Source organism: Sus scrofa, unplaced genomic scaffold, assembly GCF_000003025.6.
Source record: "Sus scrofa isolate TJ Tabasco breed Duroc unplaced genomic scaffold, Sscrofa11.1 Contig38, whole genome shotgun sequence".
In the NCBI taxonomy this organism is placed as follows: Eukaryota; Metazoa; Chordata; class Mammalia; order Artiodactyla; family Suidae; genus Sus; species Sus scrofa.
Window position 1 is genome coordinate 64,618 of NW_018085190.1, and position 22,042 is coordinate 86,659.

Consider the following 22,042-nt stretch of genomic DNA (forward strand, 5'->3'; position numbering starts at 1 on the left):
TTAAAAATAGCAATGCCATGGAGTTCCCATCATGGCTCAGTGGTTAACGAATCCAACTAGGAACGATGCAGTTGCGGGTTCGATCCCTGGCCTTGTTCAGTGGGTTAAGGTTCCAGCATTGCCGTGAGCTGTGATGTAGTTCACAGATGCAACTCAGATCCCGCGTTGCTGTGGCTGTGGTGTAGGCTGGTGGCTGCAGCTCCGATTAGACCCCTAGCCTGGGAACCTCCATATGCCACGGCAGCGGCCCAAGAAATGGCAAAAAGACAGAAATAAAAATTAAAATCAAAATAAAAATAGCAATGCCTGCTTCATAGGCCCCTTGTGTATCAAAGAGCTGATACCTAGAAAGATCTTATCAGAGTTTTTGATGCACATATACATGAGGACCACCTGCAATTTTATTTCTTTGACGGTAAAGCATTCCCTGCCACTCCAACAAGTCCTTTGCGGAACGAAGTTTAATCCTAACTAAACAAACCATTAAAGTTTATCTTTGCAAAGAATCCTTGATAGAGAGGCCTCTGTATCTTTTTTCCTATTTCAGACATTTCTCCTTGTGATGGGTGTGGTGGGTGTGATGGTGGTGGTGATTCCTTGGACTGTGATACCCTTGATTCCACTTGGCATCATCTTCTTTGTTCTTCGGAGATATTTCTTAGAGTCGTCACGAGATGTGAAACGCCTGGAATGCGCAAGTGAGTACCTGGGCTCTCGGGGTGGGATGGAGATGCAGGCCGGCTTCCATTTATGCCGTAATTAACCAGATCCCTGAAATCCTGCAGGTGCTGTCTTCTGGAATTTCTCACCAAGTGAACCTTAGGTAACTGAATGTCATGGCCACTGGGAGTCAGTGTGACTCTTATGGCACCTGGAGCTGGTGCCAGGTGAGCTGCAGCTTTGCATTTTAGCACAAGGAGGACAAATGTGAGCACCGTGAGGACAGGGCCCGTTTCTGTCTTGTTCATGACATACGTCCTAACAGAGCTGCCATTCAGTAAACATCTCTCTAGAAAAAAAAAAATTTTATCCTGTTGGAACTAATGTAGGAGGAAAATAAGGGAATTTTTCTTCCCCTGAAATTACTAGAAATATAAAGGAAAGAAAGACTAGATAAAGGAAAGGAGGCATCAGGAAATATATGTTAGAAGTGATGTATTTGAAAAATAAATTGTTTTATATGTTGAAAAAATGGCGAATTTGTTGCAGTTGCTAAATATTTTGAAAAGATAAGCCCTGTTCTTTTCAGGTTTGCTCTTTGTTGTCACCAGTAATTGGTGTTAATGGGACAGTGTTTATGGTATTTGCGTGCTTTGTTTTTAATAATAAGCGCTTAAGAGGCACTTATCCTGAGCATTCGAGTAAAGGATAGCAGGCATCAGGTTCCTAAAAGCTGTGGAAACGTTTCTCACTCATCAAGGGGAGCAGCTCAACCCCCTGAGGTCTGGTTTGTGAGGAGTCTGAATGGACAGCGGAGCAGCGGAGTCCAGGTGTGTGTGACCATGAGACGTGGTAGGAGGCAGGACCTGGGGAGGCAGGAGAGGAAGTGAGAGCTCCATCCAGCCTTCTGTGTAGACAGGGCCTCAGATGCTTTATGACTTGAGGCCGCTCATGAAGGGGAGTCACTCAGCAGTCTTGTTGCAAAGCAGTTTTCTGGTACATTACAGGAGGGGTGGTTCCAGAAGGAATGTTTGCCAGAGAACTTTACCTGGGGCTGGGACCACCTTCTGTCCCTGTGGTTGTGGAGAGAAGAACACCCCCTGAGGCTTTTTTCAAGAAGCAGTAGAGGATTTTCTCAGTGTTTGATCTGGAGAGTCTGAGAACTTTGGCCTCATGTGTGTGGAATGTTGAGATTTTTGGCACCCTAAATAGGCTGCAGGAGTTGGACAATGAATTCAACCCAGACGCTCCCTCCTCCACACCCCAGATAACCAAGTGTGGTGGATGGTTGATTAGAGCTGTTTATGTTTTCTCTCTAGGTGGTGGGTCTGTGTCATAATAATACCACCATTATCTTCCCTATGCAGTAACTGGTAGTGTGTCTTAAGGCCACTGTTGGAGCCACCAGCAAAAGAAGGTATAACCCTGCTTCATCCTTGTGCTCTGCAGGACCACTGAAGTCCAAAGGTTTATTTTCAGATCCTGCTGCTTCTGTAATCTTAGGTTAACTTTTGTCATCTTAAGGAAAGATATACAGCTAATTATAATTTCTTCCCCCATTTGCAAAAGTGGGCATAGTAACAGTCACTTATGGATCCCTGCATAAAACCAGCAAGGCCTTATGTTGCCTTTTTCTGGTCAGCTCTATTCCTTTAGCTGTGCCCGAATGATGAAGCCACATCCACATTCTGTCTGAAAGGTGCTGTAATCGACTAGCAATGTCTGCCATGGGCACCACTAGGGAGGATTAGCATGTGTGACATGTGTATTCAGACCATGGAGTCTCAAGTTTGCTGTTTTAAGGGTTCTTAGGCCAGTTTCCCAGGGACTTTGTTCAGCTTCAGGTACTTAATAAGATGCACAGGAATGTGAAGGCTCTTGGATGTTAGCTGAGTAAGATTTGGGGTTTTCTAAACATAACAAAGTCTAGGGAAAAGTGCCTGTAGTCACGCATGGGAATCCTTAACCCTGATTACTCTCCCTCTGAGACAGTGTGGCTGTGATTAAAAGCACAGCCTTGGGAATCAGAGAGTTGGCTGAGTAAGTGGGTTAACTGACTGACTCTTGGGCAGTGTGTGCTCTTAATCCCTCAGTCTGGTTTTCTTTCTGTCAAGGATATAACAATACCTGCCCTCTGTGGTCTCATGAGGATTTCTTGAGTTGATGCTTATAAAGTGCTTGCCAGCTACTCTCAAAGGCACAGAACCCTGAACATGAGGTGGGTAACATATTAACAACTGTCAGGCATCACGTAGCATGAACGATAACCCACAGCAGGGCTGTCAGCCTGGGGGCCTTGCATGCAGTTCCCTGCCCTCCCCCTGCCAGGGAGGATCTGCAGGCCTTGTGGGGGTGTGTCCCCAAGAGTCCTCGAGGTGGTGTAAACACAGCCGTCAGTCATGCGAACTGTAGGGTTACAGGTGTCTGTGACTGCGGACTGAGGCCATGGCTGTGACGTAGTCTCTTTCAGAATAGTGAGCCCAGTCTTTGTGGGAAAAGGGTGTTACTTTGGACAAGATAATACAAGAGCCTTAATTTTAGCCTAGTTAGTTTTCTTTGCAGACTCTCCAGTTCATGCACCCTGGTAGCTTGCTCAGTCCCAAGTGAGTTTGGAAGAAACAGGATAACGTTTCATGGGTCTAGATTCCTGCTGGATTCTGTGCCTCTTTGGCATGAGGTGAGGTAGGTGATGGGGTGTTTGGTGTCCCCAGTGTTCAAGGCTGAGATGACGCCTTATTTCTAAAGTGCATTCCATCCTCCATCCCTGCTGGAAAGAAGCACCTGCAGCTTTGATCTCCTGAGGAGGGAAGCAGCAGAGGGTGGCCAGGCTGAAGAGTTCACCCCAGGACTCTCCTGGGTGACCAGCCACATCTGCTTCCTTCTCAGAAGCCTTGTCTGTGATGAGTAGTGTTGACGTCACAACATCTGCTCTGGGATGAGAGCGGGGTTCTAGTGAGTTCTCTGCACTCTCTGGGGCTGGACTCCTGGCCCCTCCTTCTGGGATGATGGGCCCCAGAATTCTCCCGCATTGTCCCTGTGACCCCCCCACCCCCTGCTTCCAGATGGATTGAGTTCTGGGGGCGGGTTGTTGCACCTGCTGTGGGTGCTGGAAAGGCCTGATCAGAGCTTCCAGCCTTTCTTACTTGGAGCATGAACTCAATCTGTGTTCACGCTGCTGTATTAAAGGCACAAAGTTAAAGGAATCTGAAATAAATAAAATTAAAAATCACTCAATAGAATGAAGGGAAAGAGCAGTGTGGATGCTGGAATAAGACCCCAAACCTGCAGCTGGCCGGTCAGAAGCTCCAGCGAGTCTCTTATGGTTCTTTGTCTGACTTTGATACAAGAGGAAATGTTAGTTCATGTCCCGGTTCAGAGAAGGATTTTTTTCATGAACTCAATATTGCAAGTGAGCGCCCCTGACAGTGAAGGTTCCTGGTCAGATGTCCTAGTGAGTGGCTGGTCACTGGCCCACGGCCCAGGCTGTGCTCCCCCAGCCCAGGGCTTCCCACCCTCTCTGAAGCCCAGTGTCTCACAGGAGGAAGCTGCTCCTTCCTTGCTTGTAGATCAGGGACACTAAGCACAGAGGAGGTTCTATGTCTTGGTCCATTTGTACCCAGAGGCCCCCACCCCCACCCCACACACACACCTGCAGTGCCCATATGCATATCGGTACTGAGTGAACTGCCCCCAGACAGGCATTTGGATGCCAGGCTAAGGAATAAGGTCCTGAATATAATCTGGAGTTTTCCCCCATTCATTGCTATCCCCTCCATCATTTTCTAACATTACTGTAGCCTCCTAGGAGTCATTACCTTCCCCTAAACACCTAGGTTTTGCTGACACACCTTCTCTAAGAGACACACGGGTACTAAGTGCTAAGTCAGTGTTTCCTGCTGATAAAGCACAAGTTATCACTCATCCCGGACAGAGGTCACAGGCTTCGAGTCTGCCCTTGACCACAGCGAGTTACAGCCTGGTTCACGGTGGGGAATGAAAGCCGTGAGGGCTCCTCCCTGCCCAGCAGCCTGAGCCCACCTGTTCGGTGATGGGCAGGAGCCTGGCCCTGGTGCTGGTGTTCAGTGGGCTCTTAGGGCAGACGGCAGGGAGACGAATGGCCAGTCATGTGCCACCAACTCCTAAACCCATGTGAAGTCTCTCAAAAGAGAATGGCCACTAAGGCCACCGTCTGCTTCTAAAAGGGTGATGATGTGAGTGTCACATGCCACAGGGACCTCCAAATGCCAGGACAGGTATCCAGCAGGGTAGTTATAAAAACATCCATCAGGTTCCCAGAGCAGAAGTCATAGTAATTCAAAGATGTCTTGGCTGTGTGGGTCCTGCGTGCACAAGGGCCCTGCGGTACCAGGTACTCTGTGACCCATGTAGTGCAGGTGCAAGGAAAGTCTCAGAATGCAGGGCGATGGCAGACTGTTCACTCACCTTTTTTATCTCGCACCTGTCCTGGGCCTGGCACTGTTCCAGTTTGGGGGACATACCGATGTTATCCTAGCCCTCAGGTTACTCACCTAAGGTGGGGGTGGCACACACTTCCTCAGAATTCAGTATGGTTAGGGTTAGGGTTACGGAGAATTAAATCTGAAAATACGACTCACTGAGAAATTCGTAAACAGTAATTACACAGGAATAAAAAGACTCAAATGTTGCCATATGCAGCAACGTGGATGTACATAGAGAATGTTATTCTTAGTACAGTAAGTCAGAAAAAAACAAATACCATATGAGATCACATATGCAGAACTGAAAAAATAAGACAAATGAATCTCTATTCAGAACAGAAACTCTGCAACATCGAAATCAAACCCACGGTTATCGAAAGGGAGAGGGTCAGAGGAGGGAGGGACAGAAGAGGAGTGTGGGGTTGACAGATCCGCACCACTGCACATCAGATAGGGAGCAACAAGGGTTTACTGTGCAGCCCGGGGAGTTGTATTCAGTATTTTGTAAGAACCTCTAATGAAGTATAACAGAAAAACCTCAGTTACTTGCTATGTTCCTGAATGTAACATGACATTGTAAACCAACTACATGTCAGTAAATTAAAAACAATTAGTGAACGGTTTCCACCTGGGGATGTGTCCGGGAAGAATTTGGAGGGAGGTGTGTTTGAGGAGGACCTTGATGGATGAGTTAGTGAAGAAAGAATTTCGTGATCTTGGGGTTCCTGTTGTGGCTCAGTGGTTAAGGAATCCGACTAGGAACCATGAGGTTGTGGGTTCAATCCCTGGCCTAGCTCAGTGGGTTAAGGATCCTGTGTTCCCATGAGGTGTAGTGTAGATCACAGATACGGTTTGGATCCCGCGTTGCTGTGGCTTTGGCCTAGGCCGGCGGCTACAGCTCCAATTCGAACCCTAGCCTGGGAACCTCCATATGCCATGGGTGCGGCCCTAGAAAAGACAAAAAAAAAAAAAAGGAATTTCATGATCTAAATGTAGCTGTGATTTGGATTTGGTCAAAGAAGGGTTCAAAGAGAAGCTTTCATTTCCAGGGTGTTAAAGTGAAGCTGATGTGAACAGGAGTTTGAGGTTCACACAGAGGGTCCTCTCCAGAAGGGGTGTCATCCCTCCTCCCCCAGACAGCCCCCCAGGAAGCCGCAGATGTGCCCTCTGATGGGATGTGTGACCCCAGAGCAGGGGAGGCAGTGGGTTTCCTGGCATCCAGCCTCCCTGACCTGCTCTGTCGTGTCTCTGTCTCTGCTTCCCCAGCTCGGAGCCCGGTCTTTTCCCACTTAGCATCTTCTCTCCAGGGACGCTGGACCATCCGGGCGTTCACAGCGCAACAGAGGTTTCAGGAGCTGTTTGACACTCACCAGGATTTGCACTCAGGTCTGTGAGTTTCTGGAAATGATTCAGAGGAAGGGATGAGTTGCCTTCTGAGGCCTGACCTCCCCCTCAGGTGGCCCTGCTGGCCAGCACCTCTCTCTGTGCCTCCCTGCCCCACCCCTGTCCCCCTCTGCACATCCTCCCCCTCCCCCACCCTCCCTCTCAGCTTCCCCTCTGTGCTCCCCTCTGCCCCTCACAGCCCTGCTTTTCTCCCTGACTGCTTTGCATTGTCCTTCCCTCACGGTGCCCTGCGGCTTTCTGTCCCTTTAGGGCAAGGATCAGCCAACTTTTTTTGTTTTTTAGTGGGAAAGATCAACATGAAAAATATTTCAGGCTTTGTGTACTGTTTTGTCTGTGTTGCATCTACTCACCTTTGCTATTGTGGCACCAAAGCAGGCAACGATTATCTATCAGCCAATGGTCGTGGCTGTGTTCCAATAAAACTTGACTCACAAACCAGATGAGGGCTGTTCTTAGACCACAGGCTGGACTTTGACAAATGTCTTTTCAGAGCATGCAAGGTGGTAGAAGTGGTTGAGGGAAATAATTTCCTGGATTTGCCCCACTTGGTGTGTATTATTCTTTGTATCAGTGATGTTTTTCCTAGGGTAGAAATTTCAGAATTTCCTCTAAGTCTGTGAAATCCTTGCCTACCTTTCCATTCAATCTTTATTATATTTTGTAAGAGAACATTTTCAGGGCAACCTTCAGATCCTTGTAGCTGATGGTCATTTAGATACTGGCCCTTAAGACTAAACATGCGCAGGTCCCTGCCGTGAGCACAGAAGGTGCTGGAAACAGTGAGGGCTGTGCTCTCTGCTGTCAGAGAATAGGAACCGTTGACTTGTGAGAGGAAGAATCTCCCTTGAGGCCCCAGCCCTGCAGGAAACACACCAGTGAGACCATTTTCCATCATTGTCCTTGTGACCGTATTTCTGTTATAACCTGTGGGTTGAGGTTTTCAGCACACGCTTCCCACCAGCCCCTGGACTGATTCCTCTGTGTCCCACATGTTGTCTGGTGTGAGAGCCTAGATTTCTGGAATCTTCAGGTTCCTTGAGGGGATGACTTTGTGTGAAAATCTCCTGTAGCTCAACTGAGCAAAATATTCTTTCTCATGGGAAGCTGCTAATGTGTTTTCTCTGCCTGTTCATCATCCTTATTTTGGTTCATGAATCCAGAGGCCTGGTCCTTGTATTTGACCACATCCCGATGGTTCGCCCTGTGCCTGGATGCCATCTGTGCCATCTTTGTCATTGGTGTTGCCTTTGGGTCCCTATTTCTGGCAGAAAGTAAGTACAGATGTGGGTAACTATTTGTGGTATGAGTACAGTTTATGGCTTCATATACATTTATTAAATTAAACTCTTGCTAACTTGCCTAATATATACTGTTTGGTTCTAAGGAATTGTATTGAAGTGTTTGCAGCTTGTGATTCCGAGTGTGGCCTGTAGAAGGGAGTCATTTGATTCTTGATAAGACCTTTTATTCTTCTATCTCTCTTTGAATGGGTTGAGGTCTAGGCAACTGTAGCAAACTGACTTCTGAACATTCTAGGTCGTGTCCCATGGTTGGGAGAGAGAACCAGGTTCACCTTTAAGCCTTGTGTCCAGCTCAGGGCTTTGGGGTTTAGCTTTGGGGCCGCTTGGATCTGGTGGCTGAAGGTGCCTGGTGCAGTGTGGGGAGAAGATTCTCTGTAGGAATGAGCAGTCTCCTCCCTGCTCTGTGGGCACCAGATGAGCAGGTGTTGGCGTGGGTTATATGGAGTCACCCTCCCTCACTCCTCCATGGTAACAACACAGAATCACGGTCTTTAATGATGGAACAGGAGTTCCTGCCCTGGCACAGTGGGTTAAGAGCCTGACTGCAGTGGCTTGGGACACTGTGAAGGTGAGGGTTTGATTCCAGCCTGGCATAGTGGGTTTAAGGATCCAGTGTTGCCACAGCTATGGTGTAGTTTGCAGTTGTGGCTCTGATTCAGTCCCTGGCCCAGGGAGCTTCCATGTGCCACAGGTGTGGCCATAAAAATAAAAAAGAAATAATACTCTCATTATATGCAAGTGATTTAAATATTGTAAAGGTGTCTTCTTGGTAGAGTGACAGAAGGAGCTGGGCTTGGGAGAAGAACAGGACTGACTTGTTCTTTCCAGCAGGTAGTTCTGAGAAAGTTGGAAGCTGCATGTGAATCAGTGAAGTTAGAACATACCCTCAAACCATACACAAAAATAAACACAAAATGGCTTAAAGATTTAAATATATAACATGACACCACAAAACTCTTTCTTAGAAGAGAACATGGGCAAACCATTCTGTGCCATAAATTGTATCAATATTTTCTTTTTCTTTTTTTCTTTTTTGCTTTATCGGGCATATGGAAGTTCTCAGGCTATGGGTCAAATCAAAGCTGGAGCTACCGACCTATGCCACAGCCATAGCAACTTGGTTCTGAGCTGCATCTACCACCTGCACCACAGCTCACGGCAACGCCAGATCCTTAGCCCACTGAAAGAGGCCAGGGATTGAACCCACATCCTCGACCCCCATTCTTGTGGACACTAGTCTGGTATTTTACTGCTGAAACACAACAGGAACTCCTATACCAGTATTTTCTTTCTCTCTCTCTCTCTCTCTTTATTTATTTATTTATTTATTTATTTATTTATTTATTTATTTATTTTTTTTAGGGCTGCACCTGTGGCTTATGGAAGTTCCCAGATTATGGGTTGAATTTGATCTGCACCACAGCCACAGCAATGCCATATCTGAGCCATGTCTGTGACCTACACTGCAGCTCATGGCAACTCTGGATCCTCAACCCACTGAGCCAGGCCAGGGATCGAACTTGCGTCCTCTTGGATGCTAGTCAGATTCGTTTCCGCAGAGCCACAATGGGAGCTCCGACAACTCCCATTCCAATTCATTTTCTTAGGTTATTCTCCCATTGCAATGGAAGTAAAAGAGAAAAAGGGGGAGGGAACTAATAAAACTTACAAGCTTTTGTACAGCAAAGGAAGACATAAACAAAATGAAAAGACCACCTGTCGTCTGGGAGAACATATTTGCAAATGATGGGACCGACAAGGGCTTCATTTCCCAAATATGTAGACACCTCATACAACTCAATAACAAAACCTAAACAACCCAATTGGAAAATGGGCAGAAGACCTAGATAGCCATTTCTCCAAAGAAGACATACACATGGCCAGTAGGCACATGTAGAGATGCTCAGCATTGCTAATTTTTGGGTAAGTGCAAACCAGAATTGCAGTGACGTACCTCCCAACACCATTCAGAATGGCCATCATTAAAAAGTCTACCAGTGACAAATGCTGGGGATGGTGTGGAGAAAAGGGAACCCTTCTACACTTTTGTTGGGAATGTATGTTGGTGCAGTCATTATGGAAAACAGTATGGAGGCTCTTCCCAAAAACCTAAAAATAGAGTTACCATATGATCCAGCAATCCCACTCCTGGGCATATATGCAGAGAAAACCATAATTTGAAAAGATACGTGCACCCCTATGTTCACATCAGCACTATTGACAGTAACCGAGACATGGACACAATCTAAATGTCCATTAACAGATAAATGGATAAAGAATATGTGGTAGAGGAGTTATTATTGTGGTTCAGTGGGTTAAGAACCTGATTAGTATCCTTGAGGATTTAGAATTGATCCCTGGCCTCTCGCATGGTGTTAAGGATCTGGCATTGCTGTAATGTGTGGTGTAGGTCACAGATGCAGCACAGATGCAAGTTGCTGTGGCATAGGATGGCAGTTGAGGCTATGATTTGACCTCTGGGCTGGGATCTTCCATATACCTCAGGTGCAGCCCTAAAAGTAAAAAAAAAGAAGAAGGAGATATGGTATATTAGAATACTGCTAACCCATAGAAATGAAATAATGCTATTTCCAGCTACATGGACAGACTTCAGAATTGTCATACTAAGTGAAGTAGGTCAGGGAAAGACAAATATCATATGATATCACTTATATTTGGAATCTGAAATGTAAGACAGATGAGCTTGTTTATGAAACAGATACAGACTCACAGACATAAAGAACAGAATTGTGGTGGCCAAGGAGGAGCGGGGGAGGGGGCTGGGATGGATGGACTGGGAGTTTGGAGTTAGCAGATGCAAACTGATACATGCAGAATGGAGAAACGACAAGGTCCTACTGTACAGCGTGGGGAACCGAATTCCGTATCCTGTGGTAAACCAGGATGGCAAGGAATGTGAAAAAAGACTGTATGTATAACTGAATTACTGTACAGCAGAAATTATCACAACATTGTAAATCAATAAAATAAATTTAAAAAGGAATGGCGCTGACCTCATTCCTCCTCTTCATCCTCTTTTAGCTTTGAATGTCGGGCAGGTGGGCCTGGTGCTGTCTCTCGCCCTCACGTTCATGGTGATGGTCCCGCGGTGCGTCAGGCAAAGTGCCGAAGCCGAGACTATGGTAAAGTGTTTATCTTAACCTTCTTAGCCTGTTCTAGTCTCCTTGCCATCAAATGGTATAACATCAATTCTTATGTGAAATATTAAAACTGACGTTTTTACATTGTAGTTAACAGAATTTTCTAGGTTCTTCTCCCATCTGTTTAAAGTTAATATGGAATAAAATATACACATCTTTTTCTAACTCGTATGTGTGCCAGGTCAGCAGGTTTTCTGTTCATCACATGCTGTCTTCACATGTAATAAATGTCTCTGTAGGAGGGAGGTTCTGAAATCCTGGAAAGAATTAAAGTCAGTTTCTTAGAGACTTATTTATTTTTGTTTCTTAATTGGTAATTCCTCATTTTTGACAAAAGAAGAATGTAAGCTTTTGAGATTGGTTGTTTAATAGGTATCCTCCCCACCCCATTTTAGCATTTATTCTTGTATGTGTTGAACACCTGAATCTGCAGGTGTCCCTTCTTTCTGGCAGGATAAGCCCCGTCTCAGAATGTGCTGTCAGAGGTGTTGAGTGAATGGTCGTTTAGGAGGCCTTAGTCAGTTTGTAAATTATCTCCTTTTTTGAATATTTGCATCTTCTCCTAAGAGAGAAAAACAATATAGACGAAATGTTTCCATTGCATTCTTCACTTTTGTAGAGAAGGTGACTAGTTATTAAAACGAGCTTGCTGACTGTCCAGTTCTGCTCGTCATGACAGACGCCCTTCTGTACCACACATTACTGATCAGGGTCCATCAGTATCCCTTCCTTTGACACAACTCTCTTGTTTTTTTATTCAGGTATGAAAAGTGGATCAGTAAAGTCTTAGCATTCAGTTCTCTAGTTCTTTTGGTTTTAATACAATGTTGAAGGAAGTGGCCGTAAGTGACAGTGTTACAGGACGATGAACAAGTTTGCAAATCATCAAAGGCCTCATCAGACGCCTCCTTCTGTCCTTTGGGGATGATAAGACCTGGGATAAACTTAACCAGAGAAAAGTCGACATAAAGATAAAAAAGCAAAACATCTCATTTACAGTCTCTGAACCTCCATAAACAAGACGCTTTGTTCCTAACCCACGTGATGTCATGTGTCTTTCAGATGATTTCAGTAGAAAGAGTGACTGAATATACAGACCTTGAGAAAGAAGCACCCTGGGAATATGAGTATCGTCCACCGCCATCCTGGCCCCATGAAGGAAGCATTGACCTTAGTAATGTGAGCTTCAGGTACAGCTCAGACGGGCCTCTGGTACTGATGGACCTGACATCATGGATTCCCCGAAGAAGCAAGGTTTGTTTAAGCCATTTGCCTCATTTATTGTCCAGCTAAAGGTTGAGCAACACATGTGCGATTGTCCACTCCAGCAGAGGCAGTGGGGAAGCTTGTGTCCACCAGAGAAGAGCCTAGAATCATGACTCATTGGGGGGTGAGGAACCAGGACCCCAAGCTCAAGGCAGGGCCCAGAGACTTGCTCAGAGTTGATGAAATCACATGGAAGGGAGCAGGGAAGACACACGTGGGAGATGGCAGAGGGCGTGTGATCTGGTCCTGCCAGCATCCCTGTCTGCTGGCAGTGTCCCTGTCATGCTCATCTTGGGGCCCTCGGCTGGGACCAAGGCAGGGTCCTGACAGAGACTAAACCAGAGCAGACACGGCGTCAGCAGCTCTTTGGCACTGCCCTCTCCTCCAGGTCCTAGCCCACATGCCATCCCCATGCTCAGGTCATGGTCATTCTCCCAGAGCCCTGTGTCCTACCAGCCCCCAGTATGCACAGCTGCCCCTCGACCTTGGACCTGTCACCTGGCTGCTGAAAGTCTCCTCATGCTCAGAGTCAGCTCTCTTGCACCTGCCTCTTCAGGCTCCTCTGTGCTTCCACAGCATCTTAGATAGTCTTTTCAGATAGAGCTTATGGTACATCAGTGGTTGGGTGATTCATCAGCACAATTTCAAACCATCAAAGGAAGTTTCTTAGAAAGCATGGTTTACGAGTCATGAAAAATTGTGTATGGGTAAGAAAGGACTTTACTGGAAGGTCTTGTTCAAATGCTATTCTGAATCGAAGTTTGGGTGAACCCCTCTTGTGACTGAGCATGAGGCTCTAGAAAGTTCTGTGCCATTTACTTTAGAGTTTTACTCATGTTTGTACTATGAAAATTGTGCCTTTACATTGTAATCCAGCTCTATGTGATCCTAATGCACTTATTTGCCTCTGTTGAGTGTAGTCTGGGGCCCATCCTGCCGTCCGGCCTTCCCTACACCAGCCTCCTGTAGGGACGGGAGGTGTTTCACCCCAGGCTCGGTTCTGCCTGGGCTCAGAGTCAGAGACAGCCCCGCGTAGCAGTGCCTGTGAGGCTCTCTCGCCACTGATGGGATCAGACATGGGTCTCGCTGCCTTAGGCAGGGCCACCGGTCTACTGGGCCTGTTTCCCGGGCACCTTGAGCCCCACTTAGCTTTAGATTCTTTAGGTTTCTCTCCCAGCCCTGCTATGGGTGCTGGGTCTTCCTGCTGACAGCCAGTCCACCTGACCTCAGGTCCCCTCTTGGCTCAGAGACGTCGGCCCTCTGAGCCACTCACTACATTATGGTCACCTGTGTCCCTGTCATGCTTTTACTGTTTGGCAGTGAGATCTCTATGGTTGGTAGGCTCCTTTAACTGTGGCTACAGCACTCCCCACTTTCTCTGTTCTGGCTACACAGAGAGACATGATAAGGTACCAGACCATCCAGGTGATAAGGAGGCCATGAGCAGAATGGAAAAGAGGCCGACACTGTGGCTTTGAGTCCTGTCTGTGACATATGAGCTCTGTTATTTGAGGCAGACTAGTTAATCTTAAAAGCCTCAACCTTTTCTTGTGCAAAATGGAAGTGATAGGCCTTAACCTCCTGGATAGCTGTACAACATAAATAAGACACATAAAACAGCCAGCATGGAGTTCCCCTTGTGGTGCAGCAGAAACAAATCCAACCAGCATCCATGAGGATGCAGGTTTGATCCCTGGGCTTGCTCAGTGGGTTGGGGATTTGGTGTTATGGAGAGCTTGGGTGTAGGTTGCAGCTGTGGCTCGGATCCTGCATTGCTGTGCCTGTAGCATAGGCTGGTGGCTGTAGCTCCAATTCGACCCCCTAGCCTTGGAACTTCCTCATGCCACAGTTGCAGCCCTAAAAAGCAATAAATGAATAAAAACCCAGCATAGAGACTGGCACAGAGTAAATGTTTGGACAAAGAGAGCTGTCATTTTAATTGAATGTAAAATGACCATAACCACTTTCCCTGGGTAAATTGTTGTCTCTTCGTGAATATGAGGGGTTGGCCATTTGAAATTGTATTTATGGCTCTAGGATCCATCTAATGCATCTGTCTCTCTGTCCAAATTATCATTACCAAAATATTGTGGTAATAGATTTTTCCATACATTTCTCTAGCCTGCATTAAAAATCTCAGCTCCCTACTAAATGCCTCTTCTGTGCAGGACTTCACAGGTCATACAAATAGTACAAAGGCAAACCCAGTATAGGTCCTGCTGTCAACATATACAGTCCAGTTGAAGATGTAAGAAAATGGCTCTATCAGCTGTGTAAGATAGAAGGTGGTCGTGATGTTTATAGACATTTAGGCAAAGATGATGTAACATCTGTTTCGGTTGAGAGACGCCTACATGAGGGATCAGGTAGAGCATTTCCGAGGAATGAGGCATGTGAGACAGACTTAGTGATGTGTGGCTAGGATTTCAGAAGGTGGCAATGCATGGGACAGGCATTCTGGGAGGTGGGACCAGCATGAGCACAGGCACAGTGTCCTGATCCTGTGAGTGAAGAACTAGGCCCCTGCAGAGCGTTCAGGGAACAGAAGTAGCAGGTGCAGAGCACCCACTGTCACGGTCCTTCCTCACCCCTACCCAGTGGTCCCAAGGGAGCTGACTCTGAGATGAAGGACAGAGAGGTTGGTGGGGACAGTTTCATAGAAGAGACTTTCTGGGGCGGAGTGACAGGCACAGACTCCTCCCTGGAGTTTGGAGCTCCCAGGCCTGTGGTCCTGAGCAGCCCACAGGCAGCGTCCCTGTCCTATCTTGGCCATTGACCCAAAGTCTACAGATGTCCCAGTTTGCACGGATGGGTCAGTTCAGTAGAGCTGATGGTGTGGGAACCTCCATACTTTCTCACAGTCACGTTCCCACCCGTGTCCCGATGCGTGTCGATGTGTCTGTGAGGACACCCAGAGACACTGGCGTGCCTGGTTTATTGTGCTTCACAGACAGTGCATCTTTTGCAGCTTGAACATTTGTGGCAGCCCCGTGTCAAGCAAGCCTATCAATGCTATTTTTCCTACAGCATTTGCTCACTTTGTGGCTCTGTGTCCATTTGGGTAATTCTTGGACTATTTTAAACCTTTCCATTATTATATTTGTTATAGTGATCTGGGATCTTCATTCTTTAATGTTACCACAACCCATTGAAGGCTCAGTTGATGGCATTTTTTTAAGCAATAAAGGATTTGGAAATTAAGGTTCGTAGAATGTTTTTCAGACATAATGCTGTTGTACACTTTGTAGAGTGCGGTTTAGTGTAAACGTAACTTTAACATGCACAGAGGAACAAAAATGCATATGACTCGCTTAATTTTGCGATACTCACTTTATTGTGGTATCTGAAACCAAATCTGCAGCGTGTTAAAGATCTGCCTGTACCCAGAATATGTGAGTCACATATATACACACGGGACCTGCCTATGTACAGAGAGTGGCCCATCTGTATTACATAAATTAGAGTTTAACTTAACATACAAAGTAGCTATAAAGATAATAAAGTTAGCTAGACCCACTTTTCCTACATTTAATCTCTATAATGATAAATTCTTTAATTTTTTTGGAAATGCCATGATTGATTTTACAGACTGAGATTTGAAACTTCAGAGTAATTCAAATGAGACAATATGAAAAATTCCCATTTGGAGTTCCCTGTTGGCCTAGCCTGGTGGTTGAGGATCAGCATTATCACTGCTGTGGCTCCGGTTTGAATCCTAGCATGGGATCTTCTGCACGCCTTGGGTATAGCCAAAAAAAAAGAAAAAAAAAGTCCCTGTATTCTGATAACAGCGCTCAGAAAGATTTAGTTCTTCTCTGTTTAAAGCCATGAGTTTTTTAAATTTACTGGATTAATTTACAAATGATTGAAAATATGTCCTGGACCCCCCACGGGTTCCAGATTCCTAAATAGAGATGAATTTCTCTCTTGGGAAGATCCCACCAGGGAATTATGCAGTTGGGCGAGCTCATTGATAAGACAGGCCAGTTTCTCTACACACGTTTGAATGCACACAGCTAAAAGCCAGTATTTACAGTATAGTTTTATTCCTCATCACCATTTTACCTGCATTATATCGATTCCTTAATCTTATTGTTAATGCACTTAATTTCTCTCTGCTTTGGTTTTAATAACTAGACTGATATTTGACATGTATCTTTCCAAGATACAATTGTTAAGTGTTAATTGGTTTATAAAATGCCTTTTCAACTGCCGTGATGAAAGGTCTCCTATAAATAGGAGATGTTCTTTGTGTAGTTGTTGTTGGGCTTACTATGTGTTTTGTGTCCACTGGCTATTGTCTCTTAAGACACTGAGACCTTTGTTTTATAATTTTAAGATTTTTCCTTTCAAGATAGAATATCATAAAGATATTTAATATCAGGAAGTAATTTAGTTTCCCTACCAAAGAATAATCCCTCTCAAATAGTAGATGCCTGAGAAGGTATTATTTGCGTACAGAACTTCTGACTTGTTGATCTCTGTAAAATTCTCAAGGTCCAAGTACCCAGACAGTAGGACTAAAGCTAATTCAATGAATTGTATCTAATGGAATGATTATTTATATCTAAAAGGTATAGACTTATTGTAAAATCTAGAAAAATGCCAAGACTGGACTTAAATATATAAAAAAGATATGAATCTGAAAAATAAATAAATAAAAGTTGACTTCCTATGAACCACCTAGGAGACTGGAGGCATTTCACTGGCACTAGATTGATTTTACTATTTTGTTATTTTTTATTTTTTTTTTTTGTCTTTTTGTCTTTTCAGGGCTGCACCCTCAGTATATGGAGGTTCTCAGGCTAGGGGTCTAATCAGAGCTGTAGCCACTGGCCTATGCCACAGCCACAGCAACACCAGAGCCGAGCCGCATCTGTGACCTACACCACAGTTCACGGCAACGCTGGATCCTTAACGCACTGAGCGAGGCCAGGGATCAAACCCTCATCCTTGTGGTTCCTAGTCAGATTCGTTTCCGCTGCGCCATAATGGGAACTCCTGATTTTGTTATTTTTAACTCTTTTGGAGACTAGGTGTTCTCAACCAGGGGACATTTGTCAATATCTGACATTTTTGGTTGCCACAGTTGTGGGGGTGCTTCTGGTATCTAATGGGTAGAGTCCAGGGATCCTGCTGAACATCCTACAGGACACAGGACTGCCCTCCAATGCCCCCACTACCCCGCAAAAAAAAGGAATTATCTGACCCATAATGTCAACAGTGCCATGGCTGAGACTCCTATAGACAGATCTCTATATAGAACTTTTAAACTTTATCTTCAGTAATCAAAGTTTTGCTGCCTATTGTTAATTGTTAATCCCTCCTGGATCTCTTTACAGGTTGGCATTGTAGGAAGAACAGGAGCTGGAAAAAGTTCCCTCGTCTCGGCCCTTTTCAGATTGTCAGAACCCAATGGTAAAATTGGGATTGATGGGATCTGGACAGCCAACATTGGACTTCACGATTTAAGGAAGAAAATGTCAGTCGTACCTCAGGTGTGCACCTCAGAGCATTCTCTCGTGGTCTTTTCATGAGACACCTAAGTTTAATTGCTTTTAATTTGATTGTTGTTTTTTCAAATTGCGTGAAGCTGTTGATCTTTTCCCTCCCAATAGAGCACGTTTTTAGTAGCAGATATTTTCAACAGTTATTTTCATCCAATATAAAGTTTTGTTTGTTCGTTCATTTGTACGTGATTTGTTTGATAACTTACCCAGATGGATATCTGGACTCTTCCACTGATAGCCGTATCATTCTGAGGAAAAAAAATATAAATGGTTCGTTTAGCACTGGAGAGTTTCCTAACAGGAAACACGAATTTTAAGTGTCTTAATGATGAACCTTTGCTATAGGAATTAAAGCCACCCTTTCAAAAGTGATCATCTCCCTGGAGGGCCTTCTGTGAAACAGTGCTTCTTTGAGAATTAGAGAGTGTGTGGGTGCTTTGGGGAGACATTGAGAATTCAGCCATTCATCAGCGAGTAGAACCAGGGAGGCCGTAGAGAAGAGTGAGGAGGAGCACGGGACTCGGATCCCATCTCTGTGCTCCTCAGGCTTCTCCCCCTCACAGGGCAGCTCGCAGTACCACCCCCTGGAGCTGTTGTGAGGACTGAACAGGTCCGTGTGTGTGGAGAGCTTCCTGCAGACCCCATGCCTGGTTGCTGTGACGGTGGAGCCTTGACGTGACCCTCTCTTCCTGGGCTCTGGTTCTGTTTTCTTTTCTTCCGCTTCTTTAAAATGTATGTTGTTCGGGGAGTGTTTGGAGATTGGATTATATGCACAGCAGACGTTCCTGTCATTCCTTTTGGTTCATCCACCCAAATAATTCAGACTATTGATTGAGCAATTACTAGTCTCTCATAAAATAGTCAAGGGCAACATAGGCTCTGTGCCCACATCTTCCATCCTGCCCTCTATCAGACTTGCTGTTTTTCTTTATTTTTTTTTTATTTTGAGGGGTATATATATATATTCTAGAATATATATATATTCTAACCTCTTGAGATGAGAAACACAGGGAAGAGTCAAGACAAAAGGCTCAGGCAGACGTGCTTCCTGGAGTGCGGGTACAGTGAGCTCTGAAGTGCCTCTTTAGGAGGAAGCATGTAGAACGTGGCACCAAAGGAAGGAGAACATGGACATGTGTCCTGTGATAGCACAGCTACTGCCACCCGCCCCTGACCTCTGAAATACCTGGAAGTAGTAGAAGTACTTTTGAAATCAAGATCTTTCTTTGAGACCACAGTGAGACACCACCTCGCACTCCTTATGATGGTCATTCTCAATAAAATAAGATAAAATAAGTGTTGATGAGCATGTCAGGAAATCAGAATCCTGGGAGTTCCCGTGTGGCTCAATGAAAATGAATCTGACTAGTATCCATGAGGATGCAGGTTTGATCCCTGGCCTCGTTTAATGGGTTGGCTGTCACAATGAACTAAGGTATAGGTTGCAGACGGATCTCGGATCCGAAGTTGCTGTGGCTGTGGTGTAGGCCAGCAGCTGTAGCTCAGATTCAACCCCAAGCCTGGGAACCTCCATATGCTGTGGGTGTGGCCCTTTAAAAAAAAGAGAGAAGAAAAAAAAGGAATCAGAATCTTTGTGCCTTGCTGGTAGGAATGTAAAATGGTGCAGCCACTGTGGCAAACAAGATGGAGGTTCCTCAAAAAAGTTAAAAATATAGTTATTATATGATCCAGCAATTCTGCTTTGGGGTATAGACTCAAAAGAATTGAAAGCAGGGTTTTTAAGAGATACCTGGATATGCATGTTTGTAGCAGCATTATTCACTGTAGCAAAAAGGTGAAGACAGTCTGTGGTGCAGGAGTTCCCTAGTAGGATTTCCTGTTGTGGCTCAGTGGTTAACAAAGCCGACTAGCATCCGTGAGCACGGGTTTGATCCCTGGCCTCGCTCACTTGGTTAAGGATCTGGCATTGCTGTGGCTGTGGTGTAGGCCAGCGGCTACAGCTCCAATTCGAACTCTAGCCTGGGAACCTCCATATGCCTTGGGTGTGGCCCAAAAAAGGACAAAAAAGAAAAAAGAAAAAGAGAGAGTTCCCTGGTGGCCTAGCCATTAAGGATTCAGCACAGCCACTGCTGCAGCTTGCGTTTGACCCCTGGCCTGGGAATTTCTGCATATTGTGGATGCAGCTGGAAAAAGTAGGAAAAAAATAAATATGGTTCATATACGAACAATGAAATAGTTCTCATCCTTATAAAGGATGGAATCCTGACACATGTTCCAATACAGAGAAACCTTGAGGGTGTTACGCTAAGTGAAATAACCAGTCACATGAGACAGATACTACATGATTCTACTAATGACAGGTACCTAGAGCAGTCAGTTCATGGAGACAGGAAGTAGAATGGTGGCTGCCAGGAGGTGGGGGAAGGAGAGTAGGGCTTTCTTGTTAAATGGTACAGAGTATGAGTTTCACAAGCTGAAAGGAGTTCTGTGGCTGGATGCTGGTGTTGGCTGTTCATCAGTGGGAATGTGTTTAATACTACTGATCTGTACACCTGAAGATGGTTAAGGTAGTAAATTTTCTGTGTATTTTAATCACAGTAAAACATTTTTAAAGATATCACTTATGGGAGAAATAGAAATAAATTTTAGCACATAAAATCTCTCTGTTAAAAGATTCCCCCTGTTATTTGATTTCATGACTTAGTGATTACAGTAGAAAACAGATGAGTTTGCATTCTCAGGTTTTATGTTTTGATTGTACCCACTTCTGACATGGGCCAACTGAAACTAGGTAGCAGAAATGATGAGTGTGCCTGAAAGTCCTTTTATGTCCTTGGATGACAGGATTTAGAAATGTGCCCCTGTGTTTTTAATGCTTCTTAATAAGAAAAGTTTTATGCTTGTGTACAGAAAAGAATTCTGTAAACAAAGAAATAATGTTGGTTCTGTTCCTAATGTTTGGAAGCACATCTGAGCAAAGGCTAAACCTTCCTTGGCATGAGCAGGTTTAGTTCTGCTCCTTTGGTTTCTACCCTACTTTGGAGTATGCTGTACATGGACACTCTGCATTCTTAGAAACAGTGCTAAGCTTTGTATCCACGCAGATAAGGCTCACCAACCATTGTAAACACAGAACCCTTATTATTCCACTTTTATTTTAGGAACTACTGCCTCACAGATTTGTTGTGAGGATGTCACTGGATGAGAAAAACGTTTGTTGTTGGGAACGCTCAGTCAGCAGCAACTATTATTATTCTTAAGGATCGAGGCACTGACCTTTTAGGTATTTTTCTTGTTAAGAGAAGAAAGTAACACATTCTGGAATGACTTTGCTCATTAATTTTTGTAATCCATGATTTTTTTATATTTATTGCTTATAATATAAAAAATTATTTCTACAAATTTAAAGAGTAAAGCATACACACAAAAACACATGTTCAATAGAAGTTTTGGGGAAAAGCATAGCAGATAAGTGTCTAATTTTTTCTTTTCTGGCGCCCCTCCCTCCAGGCTCTTTCCTGACCACCGCCCTGTGCTCATTCAGACTTCCCAGTCTCCCATGAAGACCTCTGGCATTTTTCTCAGTCCTCCCCACATGCTCCACATTTTCTTCCTATAAGCCTCTAGAGGGCCTTTGTCTCTCATTTCTGTTGCTTTAGTGCTTGTTGAGGCCCTGACAAGTTACAAGCATTAATAATAATTCCTAACATTTGTGGAATCCTCAACATGTTTTAGCCTCTTTTCATAACATCTCTCACTTAATCCTCCCAATTCTGTTGTTATCCTTACCTGACAGATGAAAAAGCTGAGGTACTGTTGTTGCAGAAACCGCAAAAACTGTGGCAACGGAAGGAGACAAACAGCACTCGGAGATATGGAAAAGCAAGGTTTATTAAGCACCGGTGCGGGCTCAGAAGAGTCACCTCCAGAGTCTGAGCACCAGGTCTTTGTTCTCAGTAACGTTTATACACTACAAGGTCTTGATTTTCCCATGTAAGCATCCCGGACCTCCCCCATCCCCAAGCGGACAGTGTTCCTCCCTAAGAAACTGAGCAAGCAAGGTTACAGAAGCGGAACTGATAAGCAATGCTGGGTACATGATTAGCAGGGCTGCTGGCTTGGACAGAGAGCACACAGTTGTTACATTATTACAAGAAGGGTGGCATAGTGATGAGCACAGCTGGAAAGGCTTGCAGCTGCCTTCTTAGCCAAGGTGGGGTGATTCTTTAGTTAAAACTCCATTTCACTGTGAGCTACCCCACTACCAAGCGAGGGGCAGGGCCAGGATTCAAATTTTGTGTGTCTCTGTTTTTTCTTAG

General features: G+C 45.0%; 1 protein-coding gene across 1 annotated transcript in view; it reads left to right on the forward strand.

Annotated features, from left to right (window-relative positions):
• LOC110258728 (multidrug resistance-associated protein 4-like) overlaps nucleotides 1-22,042 on the forward strand; it is a gene marked incomplete at its 5' end in the record, with an annotated part of 118,700 nt that overhangs the window by 48,806 nt on the left and 47,852 nt on the right. The window contains 6 exons of the mRNA XM_021082000.1: nucleotides 548-698; nucleotides 6,387-6,506; nucleotides 7,685-7,795; nucleotides 10,868-10,968; nucleotides 12,049-12,240; nucleotides 17,595-17,750. Coding sequence (XP_020937659.1) covers nucleotides 548-698; nucleotides 6,387-6,506; nucleotides 7,685-7,795; nucleotides 10,868-10,968; nucleotides 12,049-12,240; nucleotides 17,595-17,750 — 831 coding nt within the window. The remainder of the gene's footprint in view (nucleotides 1-547; nucleotides 699-6,386; nucleotides 6,507-7,684; nucleotides 7,796-10,867; nucleotides 10,969-12,048; nucleotides 12,241-17,594; nucleotides 17,751-22,042) is intronic.